The sequence below is a fragment of the Rissa tridactyla genome, chromosome 23 (genome assembly GCF_028500815.1).
Source record: "Rissa tridactyla isolate bRisTri1 chromosome 23, bRisTri1.patW.cur.20221130, whole genome shotgun sequence".
NCBI classification, from domain to species: Eukaryota; Metazoa; Chordata; class Aves; order Charadriiformes; family Laridae; genus Rissa; species Rissa tridactyla.
Window position 1 is genome coordinate 1,672,935 of NC_071488.1, and position 12,626 is coordinate 1,685,560.

The 12,626-nt window shown below is 48.9% G+C and overlaps 3 protein-coding genes across 4 annotated transcripts; 1 reads left to right on the forward strand and 2 right to left on the reverse strand.

Moving 5' to 3' along the window:
• Positions 1-390: 390 nt before the first annotated feature.
• On the reverse strand, positions 391-791 carry LOC128901045 (scale keratin-like). The gene has a single exon (XM_054182794.1). The coding sequence runs from the start codon at positions 754-756 to the stop codon at positions 391-393; it is 366 nt and encodes a 121-aa protein (XP_054038769.1). The 5' UTR covers positions 757-791.
• A 1,305-nt stretch (positions 792-2,096) lies between these two features.
• On the forward strand, positions 2,097-12,557 carry LOC128900929 (scale keratin-like). 2 transcript variants are annotated; one of them, XM_054182619.1, is made up of 2 exons: positions 2,097-2,162; positions 2,580-2,967. In XM_054182619.1, the coding sequence occupies exon 2, from the start codon at positions 2,602-2,604 to the stop codon at positions 2,965-2,967; it is 366 nt and encodes a 121-aa protein (XP_054038594.1). In that variant the 5' UTR covers positions 2,097-2,162; positions 2,580-2,601. The 2 variants fall into 2 exon arrangements, with proteins under 2 accessions (XP_054038594.1, XP_054038593.1); XM_054182618.1 differs by lacking the exon at positions 2,097-2,162 and adding an exon at positions 12,439-12,557 and having other exon boundaries at positions 2,602-2,872.
• On the reverse strand, positions 6,550-7,020 carry LOC128900930 (scale keratin-like). Its single transcript, XM_054182620.1, has one exon. The coding sequence runs from the start codon at positions 7,018-7,020 to the stop codon at positions 6,550-6,552; it is 471 nt and encodes a 156-aa protein (XP_054038595.1).
• Positions 12,558-12,626: the final 69 nt, after the last annotated feature.

A 12,626-nucleotide genomic window follows, 5' to 3' on the forward strand; every position in this document is an offset into this window, starting at 1 on the left:
GACGTGACTTGCATGCAGGAAACCTTTATTGTGCCCAGAGGGGCAGGAGAGAGCGACAGAGAGACGGTGGGCAAGACCCGACCCAGAGAGGCTGGATGCCACGTGTAGCAGCAGGCAGAGGAACCTTCTGCAGGGCATGGCTTCTCGCTCCAGATGGCTCCTTGGTGCAGCATTCCAGATGTTGAGGACTTGGCCCATCAGCCCCGCAGAGCCTTTTGGGTCCAGCTCCTTCCCTGAGCGAGAGCTGGGAGGCAAGGGCAGGAGAAGAGGCCAGGGAAGGGCCAAGGGTGTGCGGCACGGCGAGTGCCCCGTGCCCTCCAGCTCAGCCCTGCATGGCTGGTTGTGGCGTTGGCGTTTGGGCTGGGGGCAGCGCCCGGGTCTGGGCTGGGTCTAGCAGGGCCCACAGGTGTCCCAGAGCTTCTTGGTGTAGCGGGGCAAGACGCAAGGGCTGCAGGCAGGAGCAGCGTAGGGTCTGCCAAAGGTGCAGAGGCCTCCCGAGCCCTGGGTGGCGCCGGCACCGTAGAGGCCCCCCAGCCCCAGGGAGCCCCCAAAGGCGGGTGCTCCGGAGGAGCCCACCACGGCTTGCTGGGGGAAGGAGCTGAGGATGGGGCCGGGGAAGGTGACCACGACCGGGGGCGGCTGGATGAAGGCCGAGGAGTCGGGGCACTGGCGGGCGCACAGCTCGTTGCAGCTCTCAGCGATGGGCTGAGGGACGGCGACGCTGGTTTTTGGTGGGCACAGGTCGTAGCAAGACATCTTTGTGCGGGATGAGATGGTGCTCTGCAAGAGGGCAGAGATGGTGAGAGAGCAGCAGAGGGGAGCGCCCAAGACAAAAGAACCCAGGTCCTTGCAGGGGTCCAGGAGGAGAAGCGCTCGTGGACTTACCCTGTTCCTCGAGGAGAAGGCAGCCAGAGCAGTGGTTGGGAGAGCGTGGCAGAGGGAGAGCTTTTATAGTGGCCCCGCCATTGCTCAGCACCACGTGGGCCAATCTGCAGAGGCGGCACTCCCTGCTGCTGAGGAAGATGGGGCTGTCCTTCTGCCCCTCCCTGAGTCAGCATCCCCTCGCCACACCAGCACATGCCGCTTCCCAGGCTTTCCTCCCCTTTCTGCTCCATGGACCAAATGAGAGCAGGCATCTCCCTGCCGGGGGCGCGCACAACAGGAGAGGGCCCTGCTCCTGCAGCTCCTCGCTGCCTGCCTCGTGCTCTGCCCTCCAAAGATAGCTGTGCCCTGTGCCCGCAGCCAGGCTCTGCTGGCAGGAGAGCCGCGAGTGCCAGCGGGGCCAGCCCAGCCGGGGGCTGCTGTGGTCGCGCCAGCAGACGAAGCTCCCATGTCAAGAGCACGCCAGGGACAGCCCCTGACCAGCACCATCTCCCAGCAATGGGCTTGCGGGGACACTTGAGAGGGCTTTACAAGGCTGGGGCAGGGCTGGCAGGAGCCTGCGCCCTGTGGGTCCAGGTGGGTGTCTGTGCTCCTTGCACCATGTACCTCCGGGAAGAGCACGAGGGGTCTTTCTCCCCCAGGCTTGCACAGGTCCATGGCCAGGGCCTGCAGGCGCATGGAGGCCGGCTCCGTTGGACTGGCGAGCGATGCATCGTGCTGAGCAGGCAGTGTCCGAGAGGAGTGCCTTTCCTTTGGCATTTCGTAACCTCGCGCCTCGGCAGATAATAGCCACACAGTGTACGTCATGTGGGCGCTGGCATGCGGGAGGCCTTTGCAAGGCTGCCTTCTTGGCCAGCACCACGAGCCCGGACTTCCCTGTGGCACTGCAAAGAAGGCCTGGGTCCGCCCCGAGAGCAAGCCCTTGGGGAAGAGCTATGGCACGCAGGGCGCCTGCAGTCAGCCTTTGTCACGCTGCGTGCCCTCTTATGCAGCCAGATAATGAAAAGACAGCGGGGCTCATTTGGCCCATGAGGTGGCAGCTGGCAAGCGTGCGAGCCGGGTAATTGCAGGGGCTGATAGAGCGGGTTGGGGCTGCTGAGGAAACGGCGTCAGCAAAACAGCCCCGTGCCATGCAGGGAGGAGGCAGGGGCTTGGTTGCCACGGGCCACGTGCCCCCGGCGTGGCCAGCTCCTCCCCACGCTCGCTGGAGCAGCATAAAAGCGCTGGCCTGGCCGAGCGCTGGCATCCAGTGCTCCTGCCTCGCTCTGCTCAGGAAAAGGGTAGGTGGTGCCTGTGGGTCTGTGCCTCCTCTGGCAGGGGCCGGCGTGGGGCCTCCCTGGCCAGGAGAGCCCTGACGGCAGCGGCCGTGCTGGCAGCAGCCTTGGACGGCCAGGGCGCGCTGAGCTGCAGCAGGAGGAGGAAGGAGCCCCGTGGCTGCGGCACCCACAGCCGGGCCCTGCACAGGCTCTTGGGGAGGCCTTGCGTGCCCTCTGTGCACGCAGAGAGGGCAAGGCGAGGGGTGCGGAGAGCAGGGCACTGAGTAGGGCTGGCTGGGCAAAGGGCAAGCGGCGGGCGGTGTGGGCAAGGCGGTGGCTCTGTCCCCTCCAGCTGCAGGGCAGCTCTGGGAAGAGGGCACTGCTTGGATGGGGCATCTCCCCCTCGCTCACGACACCTCTCCTTGCGGCCGTGCCTTTCAGGCTCAGCTCTCTCACAGCAACGATGTCTTGCTACGACCTGTGCCCACCAAAAACCAGCGTCGCCGTCCCTCAGCCCATCGCTGAGAGCTGCAACGAGCTGTGCGCCCGCCAATGCCCCGACTCCTTGGCCTTCATCCAGCCGCCCCCGGTGGTGGTCACCTTCCCCGGCCCCATCCTCAGCTCCTTCCCCCAGCAAGCCGTGGTGGGCTCCTCCGGAGCACCCGCCTTTGGGGGCTCCCTGGGGCTGGGGGGCCTCTACGGTGCCGGCGCCACCCAGGGCTCGGGAGGCCTCTGCACCTTTGGCAGACCCTACGCCGCTCCTGCCTGCAGCCCTTGCGTCTTGCCCCGCTACACCAAGAAGCTCTGGGACACCTGTGGGCCCTGCTAGACCCAGCCCAGACCCAGGCGTTGCCCCCAGCCCAAACGCCAACGCCACAACCAGCCATGCAGGGCTGAGCTGGAGGGCACGGGGCACTCGCCGTGCCGCACACCCTTGGCCCTTCCCTGGCCTCTTCTCCTGCCCTTGCCTCCCAGCTCTCGCTCAGGGAAGGAGCTGGACCCAAAAGGCTCTGCGGGGCTGATGGGCCAATTTCTCAACGTTTGGAATGCTGTACCAAGGGTCCATCTGTTTCCAGAAATGAACCTATAGAGAACATCTCTCTTCCTGCTTAAACACGTGGTTTCCAGCCTCTCTGGGTGTTGCCCACCGTCTCTCTGTCGCTCTCTCCTGCCCCTCTGAGCAGAATAAAATTTTCCTGTATTTATGTTGTGTTTCTGTTTCTCCTTTTTTGAAGTTTATTGCACGGGAGCTTTATTAGGGAGGATGCTGGACTCTTTTTATTTTACCAGGGAATTTTGCATGTCTTGCCAGGCCTTGGAGAGAAGATACATTTTCTGGATTCTCCTTCTCCAGGTGCAGATGAGTGGTGCTTATCTCAGGGAAAATCTTCTTTTCTTTAACTGGGGAGAGAAATAAGTCTACTGCAGAAGTGTAACAGTGGGGAGAAAGTGATTTTACTAGAGATGTCTCTTCATTAATTGTGTGCATACTTATATATAAATATGTGTACAGATATCTATTTGGGCCATAATATTCATACACTAGGTCTTCGTGTCTCAGCTACTTCTCATGGTCTTCTAGAAGAAGGAACAATGCCACCCTCCCACTCTCCAAAACTTTGTAGTTCTGTGAAACTGCTACTGTATCACATTCAGGGATTTTGTAACTCCCTGTGGTCAAATGCAAACACAGGTCATCATTTTCTTAGTTTTGCGTAAGTTGACCTATCCTATCATATTATTTTATCACTTACTGTGGTACATGTGAGATTAATTACCTTGAGATTATTTCCATTCGCATTTCTTTGATTCACTTTGTCTTTTCTAGAAGTAGTAATATGTCAGCAGTAAAAGGAAATTGGGTGTGCTCTTCCCCTTGTTTTCACAGGTTCTGCTTATATTACCACTACTTTCTGGTATTCTGTATTTACAGTGCATTCACTCAAGAATATGCCGTCTCCCAATACCTTACTATCACACCGATTTGGTGCTACTCAGTTACTTTTTCCTCCTCTGTCACTTCTTTCTGATTATAACCTGTATTACACCAGATCTTTTCTCCGTACTCAGCGGGCAGACGGCTTTGCGCTGTGTTACTGAAGATCATGCCGTTATTGTTACTCCCATCAGTTAAGCCATCTTGTTTTTCCAGTCTTAAAGTCTGATTCCCTCCTGTTTATTGCCACTCAGCTTTATATTATCAGCACATAAAACACAGTGCTCCCAAATTATGTGCCAATGCCATTTATGCAAACAAGTAATTAGAGGTTTTGAGACTGATCCTTGAGTGACCAATGTAGTAAACTCCCTCCATACCTATAACTCCCATATAACATTAGACACTGACAGAAAGGGCATCTCTATGCATTATTTTGCAATCAGACATGAGCTCACCCTGAACAGGCATCCATCCCAAATAGAAGCTATGTAATCATGTTAGCTGCGTGCTAATAGCTCTCACCAATCTTGTTATCTTGGGCTAGGCACTTGCTCTCTGACACAATATACATCTAATTGGGTCCTGGCTGGTACCTGCCTGACACTGCCTCTTTGAGAGAGTCAGTGGAAGGAAAACTTGGCAGTCGGAGCTCAGGTGTTCAGCTATGATCGTGTTTAATTTACACCCAAGTACCTCTTAGAGGCTGCGTGTGACAGTAAGGATCCTGGTGTCAAGCAGAAGAGAAATGGAGAGGACGCCTGGCATCCATGTTTTGTAAAGCTGTCCCAGGAACTGCCCTTGGCTGGAGCAGTTGGGAGGAAAGAGAGCTTTGCTCAGCACAAGAGAGGCACCCGAGCCAAGGAGATGCCTGGCTGGTGTGACAGAAGCCAGGAGGTTGGTTACTGGTCTCCGGGGAATTCACCGCAGCAGTGTCCTCGCCCTCAAACCATGTGAGGACGGAGAGAAGCAGCAGGGAGAGAGCCATTTCCTTGTGTCCTTGTGCCCAAAAGCCTTCCTTCACCTCAGCTGTCTGGGCTCTTCTCACAGTCCAGGCGCTCGTGGGGCAGGAGTTGGGGTCTCAGCTGGGCCCTGCAAGATCCAGACCCTTCCTAGGCCCCCCAGACTTTTCCCCAAAAGCCCAGGCCCATGAGGGCAGGCAGCATTGAGACAGGGAGGATAAAGTGAGGAGAGAGAGGAGAACCTTTCAGTGAAGGGCTTTTCTTTTGGTCAAAATATTCTCAATAAGTATTTGCTAATCAGTAAAAATAAAATAGTATTTTCTTGAAAGAGAAGTGAGATTCACAAGTACTATACATTAATTTCCATTTCAACCTGTTAGTACTTACAGCATGCAGCCATTTGCCATCCAGTTACAGGGGTGTTGAAATTACCTGTTAAAACCGGACTTGCTATTGCATGATACTGACAGAAGGTTGAGACTAAGAAAATGTACTTTCATGCACGGTGTCTTTCTTTGAAAGAGTCTCAGCAAAGTAACAGGTAAATCCTCTGTAATGCATTAGTTCATATTCTTTTTGCTTCATCCAGCAACTTGTGCTCAGTCAAAACTTCCCTGAGGCAACTGTTATCACAGCAGTGACTAACAAAAAAAAGAAAAGGTAGTGCTTCATCTTGGCTCATCAGATACCTATCTTAAAAATTATTTCCCATTGTTTACCTCCCTCCTATTGTTCCTTTTCAGAATATGCTTTGAGAGAACTTCAGGCCATGTTTTTCGACTTTGTCTTTGAACACAGTTTGATGGTTTCTAATACATTATCTGGGGAGATGTAAAAATCAAAAGGAATTCCAGCACTAAATTAACTAGTGGAAAAAAAAATTGGACTAATCACTGAAAGTTTGGCAGATAGAATAATTAGTGTGGGGGAGATGATAATTTCAGCTCATAGAAATGAAATACTGGGCATATAGGTTTTTTAGCAGGACTATGTACGGCCAGGGCTGGGGGCTGTCCCCAAAGGCAGCTGGGCCTGGCTCTGCTGGGGCTGAGAGACTGCCCTGGCCCGGCTGGCGGGGAGCACGGGCAGGGCGAGGAGGCCCTGCAGCCCACCCTGGGCCTTGAGAGGGAAAACGCAGAGGCAGGGGTTGGAGGCAGGCTTGTTTTATTGAACGGAGAAAGACACGGAAGGCAGAGGCAGGCAGGTTGTCCCCCCAGGCTTCAAGAGAGCTGCTCCTTCAGGCTTCTGGCAGGCGGTGGTCGTTGCAGAGACAAGCAAGTGCCCGGTGGGACAAAGGTGCAATTGCACATCTGGGCAGGGGCCGGAGCAAGGAAGAAGTGATGAGGCAAATGAAGAAGGAAATGAGAAGTGTAATTTATGGAGTTATTCTGACTCCACTCTATTAAGTGGAAGTCTTTGATGCTCTGCCCCTTACTCAGGAGCTCCATTGAGGATCAAGACTGTATCATGCATTTCCCAGGCGTTCTTTAGTAAAGGGATATTTCTGTAGGATTTAGCAGGGCCCACAGCTGCCACGACGGTACCTGCTGTACCGGTAGGAGTAAGGGCTGCAAGAGCCAGAACCATAAGATCTACCATAGCCATACAGACCCCTGTAACCCAGGGAGCCCCCCCCATAGCCATACAAACCCCCACAGCCCAGGGACGAGCCCCCATAGCCATACAGACCCCCGTAGCCCAGAGATCCTCCATAGCCCCCCAGACTGCCATAGCCCCCCAGACTGCCATAGCCCAGGGAGCCCCCAGAGCTCCCAAGGACAGGAGCTCCAGAGGACCCCACAACAGAACCCTGGGGAAAGGAGCTGAGGATGGGGCCGGGGAAGGTGACGACGACGGGAGGTGGCTGGATCACAGTGGTGGAGTCAGGGCACTGACGGACACACGGCTCATTCCCACTGTCAGCCAGGGGCTGGGGACGGTAGACACCACAGGCGGAGGGGGAGCACACATCGTAGCAAGCCATCTCGCAGGGATGGAAGTCAATCTACAAGAGTTGATTTTACCAAGTATAAGATATTATTTACATACGTAAAAGTGCTAGAGAGTTCTCTGCCTTCCCCCAGATAGGAGTGCTTTGCAGTACACCAATTTGCTCATGTCTATTACATAGGAAAATTGAAGCAGAACAGCTAAATTATTTGCTCTGATGCTTTGGTGAGTCACTGGATCTCCAAGACTGGGACTCCAAGAGTAGAGTGTATTGTTATGGATTTCATGACTCTAACTCTTCTTTCCCACTGATCTCCTTTGTTCTAAGCCTTGTGAGAACAGGGATTATAAGTAATTGTCTATTCAGATTTTACTCAGTAAGTTGTTTGATGAGACCATTACAAGAAAATTGCAAAGATTATTGCCGCCAGTTTCCAAACATTGAATCAGGTCAGTAAGATATTTGCGACTAGCTTAACACCACACTGTTTTGATTCTGGGCTCTGATCTCTTTTGAAAAAAAAATCTGACTCTAAACAACTTGCCCCCATTAACATGAAAAACCCATCTCTTCTCCTCTCAGCTTCTTAAATTCCTTCCAATATCCCTCTTTCTCTTAATTAAATAAATTTCTTACAGAGCATTTTCAACAGCTCTCAATTCATCTCTGTGACCTCCTCTGCCTAAGCCAGTGCCTGATCTCTGGTAGTGTTCATGCCCATTTATCTTGAGTTAATGTAAAAGCACCTTGACTGATTTGTAATGGAATAAACTGCAGATAATGGAAGGTCTGCTCCTAAGCTCAGCATTTCCCTGTGAACCATGAAGACTTAAACTTTTCAAATAATTTCCCATATAGGCAAACAGGGCAGGGGAATGCATATTGATCTAGTCACATAATTTCTTCAGCTGTTGGAAGTGAACTACTAACGAACTTAATTTTCTGCAATATCGAGAAACTTTCAGTTTGCTTTGAAGTTAAATGCCAACCCTGAATGCAGAGAATAGCTGTCCATAATATAATCATTTTTGTAAGCTTTATCTTTTCACCTAACCTTGTACTCACTGGTTCTTAATGGAAGAGACCATCCTAGATTAAATTGTATAGCAAAGACTTACTCCAGTAGTTGTAAAGAGCAGATTCAGACTTACCCGATTTGCTGAGGAGAGCGCGTGAAGAGAAGAGGTTGGAAGAACCCTGAGTAGGGAGAGCTTTTATACAGTTCAGACTGCCTGAGGGATGAGAAGCTGGTTTTATGAATGTGGATCTAATTAGTTGACACGGCACATTTTTTGTATTGATGGCTCCACAAAGTGATGAAATTTTTGCTCTCTGTTTTTGTTTATTACTTGATTTCAATTATCATGTAACGTAACACATGCATTACATCACACAAGGTTCTTTCATCTAAAAGAGTGATGGGTGAAACCAATACATCTTTCATCCTAAAACACGATTCATAAAATTAATATCAATTTTCTGTTCTCTTTGGAGTTGAGCCATGTAGTAAGCTGCTTATACACAGATATTCTTCTTTTGCTGTCTTATATGACAATAATGCCCAAACATTTATCAGAAATAACCTGCCGTGAGATGTTGCTGTCAAAGTCCCATACATAAGTTTTCTCTCTTCTTAAAGATAAAATGCAGTCTATTGTTAAATCCTCAGGAGAGTGGGCAATATTTCTTATGTGCTTAGGTTTATTTCCGAGAGATGATAAAATTCATATTGGAATCCATGGAGGATTCCCAATACTCTCTGAATTTTGGGCAGAGATTATATTGTGGGCATTCCCGAACACACAGAGGCACATGTCCAAAACAGCCTTAGGTTTTATCGGACCCTCAAACTACAGCTTAAAGCTCAATTTAGTTCTGAGAGGAGAGATATTTATTTTTAATATAAACTGATGAGACTTCCTGCTTAAATCGAAGACCATTCACAGGTATTAAAGGATTTCTGTGACTCTTCCTTCACTTGCATACCCAATAGATAAAAGCAACCTTTTAGACATCAAAGTGTCATTGAAGTGACATCAAAAAGTGGACAGATTCCCAGTGAATATCTGAAATCATAAGCAGTCAGGGATATTCAAACTTTCAGCTCAGTTTGATCCACAAGTTTGAGAGGATACATTTTTCTGAAGTTTCCTTTAATTTCTATCTTGCTCCTCAGGAGTCCTTGATCCTGGACTATACCTGATCTTGCAGGTAACACCATCATTGATGGCATCTTTCAGTAGAGAGTAATTATGAGGTGGGAATTCGCTGGGAAAAGCAAATGCTGGCTTTTGCTGAGGTTTCTTTCTTTGTTTATGCCATTGTTGTAACACTATATCATTATCATGGTTATCATAATCATGAACATAGTTATCTTCAGACCACATATTATTTCCAAATTATGAGCTTTTCCAAATCTGGAGATACATATGGAAATTTCCTCAGCTACAATACTGAAAAGGGCCACCTCAAAGTTTTATGAGGGCATTCCAAGGTATTTTCAAATACCTCAAGAACACTCATTACTAGCTTGTACATACTGTGTCATAATTACATAAAAAGTATGCCTGGATGCATACACCCCACTATTAGGAGAGATTATCACATTAAAATAAGGAAGTTAAAGTCACTTGGGTCTTTCCCATAATCAGTTCGTGTTTTATAACACTTTTTGGACCTTCCTTTCTTTGACTTTAAGAATAAAATCTATCTTATGTTTTATTAAAGTGCACATTGGTCCAGAAGCAGAAATCTACTTATGTTAATGGAACTATTACACCCCCCCAAAAAAATTCCAAACCCAAAAACCAAACCCAAAACCAATGGAGTCTCTCTTCATTGTGTCAGGGCTAGAATCCTTTTCAGTAGCCATGTCTTATCACCTGATTTACTTGCTGTCCTGGTTTGAGGTAAAACAGAACCAATTTTCTGATTTGTAATTTTACTTTTTAGCTGAGCCTCTTCTAACTGACTAAAGTCTGAAATTAACAGCGTATTGTTCAGAAACTGTTCACTCTCAGAGTGATAAGACCTGATTATACCAAGGAATGGTACGCAGCGAGGCTCTTGCTTATACTTATTGCTATAACAACCAAGGTCAGCTAACTTCGCTGTTTGCCCCATTAGAGGGTCGGAAGCAGAGAAGCATAGAGGGGTCCCACCTGCAGGGAGGAGTGGACAGGACAGGTGACCCCAAACTGACCAACAGGGTATTCCATCCCATACGCAACACGCTCAGTATAAAAGCTAAGGGATCAACGGGGCAAGGCTGCTCTGGCTTGTTTTTCTCTTTCTTCAATGGTCGACATCTGAGGAGGACCCTGTCTGTTCATCTGCCTTTGATCCCAATCCGAGCATTCCTGACTCTAGTTCCGGAATACAGATCATGTCCATCACTGACTCCAGTCTGGGACTTTCCCTGTGTCTGCTGGTGACGCGACCATCATCCTGGGAGCTGTATACTTTTTTTAAGTTTTATTATTATTTCGTATTTCCTTATTTATTATTATTTTCATTAAAGTGGTTTAGTTCTTTTTTCTAAACTCATAAATCTCCTTTTCTCTTCCTCTCCTCTCTGAGGAGAGAGCCAGGGGCAGGGCCATCTGTCCTTCTGATTGGCCAATCTGGCCAAAACCACGACACTTGCTTTTCTTAGTCCTGTGTTCTTAGATATGTCTCTCTAACACATAACAATAGGAGGAGAAAACATGATAAAGCATAAAGGAAAGAAATGCTCATGAAACAACTCAGAAGAATCAGTTTCTATAGACCTGTGACTGACAGCTGAAATATTTCCCTGTTTCTGGGACTGAAATACAACTAGTAGAAAACCATCCAAAAGCCATTAAAATATGCTCCCGATTATTGCGTTTGGCTTGTATTGGGTAGCTGGAGGTAGAAGTGGTAACTAAGCCTGCAGAAAGAATGTTGTTACCCTTCTTTTTTTGTTTCTGGCCTTCATTTTGAGATCCTAAAAGAAATTCCATTTTTTCTCCAGGTATATTGTTCATTACACTAAAAGACCTGTAACTGGACAAAAGAAATGACTGTCTTCCTGCCATCCTAACAATGCAGGACTCTTAAATAAATTAAATCAGCTTACTTCCTCACCTAATGCTAAAGGGAGCAATGGAATAATAAAAAATAATCCTACATGTAAAGCCATGAGATAATAGTTCTGTGGTTGAGTGTGCATGTCATGCTATGTGTGGGTTTGAAATGCCTGCAACGCACAAGCAATAAGCAAAAACAATTTCAGCACTTTGAGAAACTACGTGTCCTACAATTTGGGGTTGGTACCTAATTATGAACTCACGCACAGGATGCCTAATATCCTCCAGGCGATCGACAGAGCTGTATAAAAACTCTCTGCACGAAGTCTTTCTATCCACTTCTCTCGCCTTACTCGCCTTCGTGAATTGGGTAAGTCAGATTTCTCTACAACTTTGCTAAACTTAACTTCCTGTCAAGAACTCAGGGTCTTAATTTAGGGCCAAGTCCTCTTCAGTTACTGCCAGGCTGACAGTGATACGTAGATTATGTGCTGCTTGAAATAATGTTTGTTATCGCATTCATTACCAGGATCTGTAAAGATAGGCTCCAGAAGAGGGGTATATCAAGCAATTTTGAATCCCAAACTTGCAACATTTTAGCATTTTAAAGAATTCCTTGACTATTTTAGAAGATAAAGAACAGTTCATATACATGGTTTCATATGGCTGCATTTAGTAGAGTTCTGCAGAGCCGAAAACAGGAAACATCAAACTTACTAAGTATAAACCCTCAACCAATAGTAATGTAATAGTATTAAAATTAGCTCATCTGGAAATACCAAAGATACAATCGAAAAGTACATGACTTTGTCTTACTAAAGTCCAAACTAGCCTCCAGGTTACAGTTCTAGGAAGAACAGTAATAGAAAACACTTTTACTTCTCAGGTTTACTACTGATACCCTGTTGGACTGCTTCATCATAACCTAATGTTTGATATTTCTTTGTTAACCTAAATGACTGTGTTTTACAGATTGACTTCCGTCCCTGCGAGATGGCTTGCTACGATGTGTGCTCCCCCTCCGCCTGTGGTGTCTACCGTCCCCAGCCCCTGGCTGACAGTGGGAATGAGCCGTGTGTCCGTCAGTGCCCTGACTCCACCACTGTGATCCAGCCACCTCCCATCGTCGTCACCTTCCCCGGCCCCATCCTCAGCTCCTTTCCCCAGGGTTCTGTTGTGGGGTCCTCTGGAGCTCCTGTCCTTGGGAGCTCTGGGGACTCCCTGGGCTATGGCAGTCTGGGGGGCTATGGCAGTCTGGGGGGCTATGGCAGTCTGGGGGGCTATGGCAGTCTGGGGGGCTATGGCAGTCTGGGGGGCTATGGCAGTCTGGGGGGCTATGGCAGTCTGGGGGGCTATGGCAGTCTGGGGGGCTATGGCAGCTCATCCCTGGGCTGTGGAGGGGGCTCCCTGGGTTACAGGGGTCTGTATGGCTATGGTAGATCTTATGGTTCTGGCTCTTGCAGCCCTTACTCCTACCGGTACAGCAGGTACCGTCGTGGCAGCTGTGGGCCCTGCTAAATCCTACAGAAATATCCCAAGTGAGGCATAACCAACAAACGAGATGGGATGGTTTCACAGCTAAAGAGG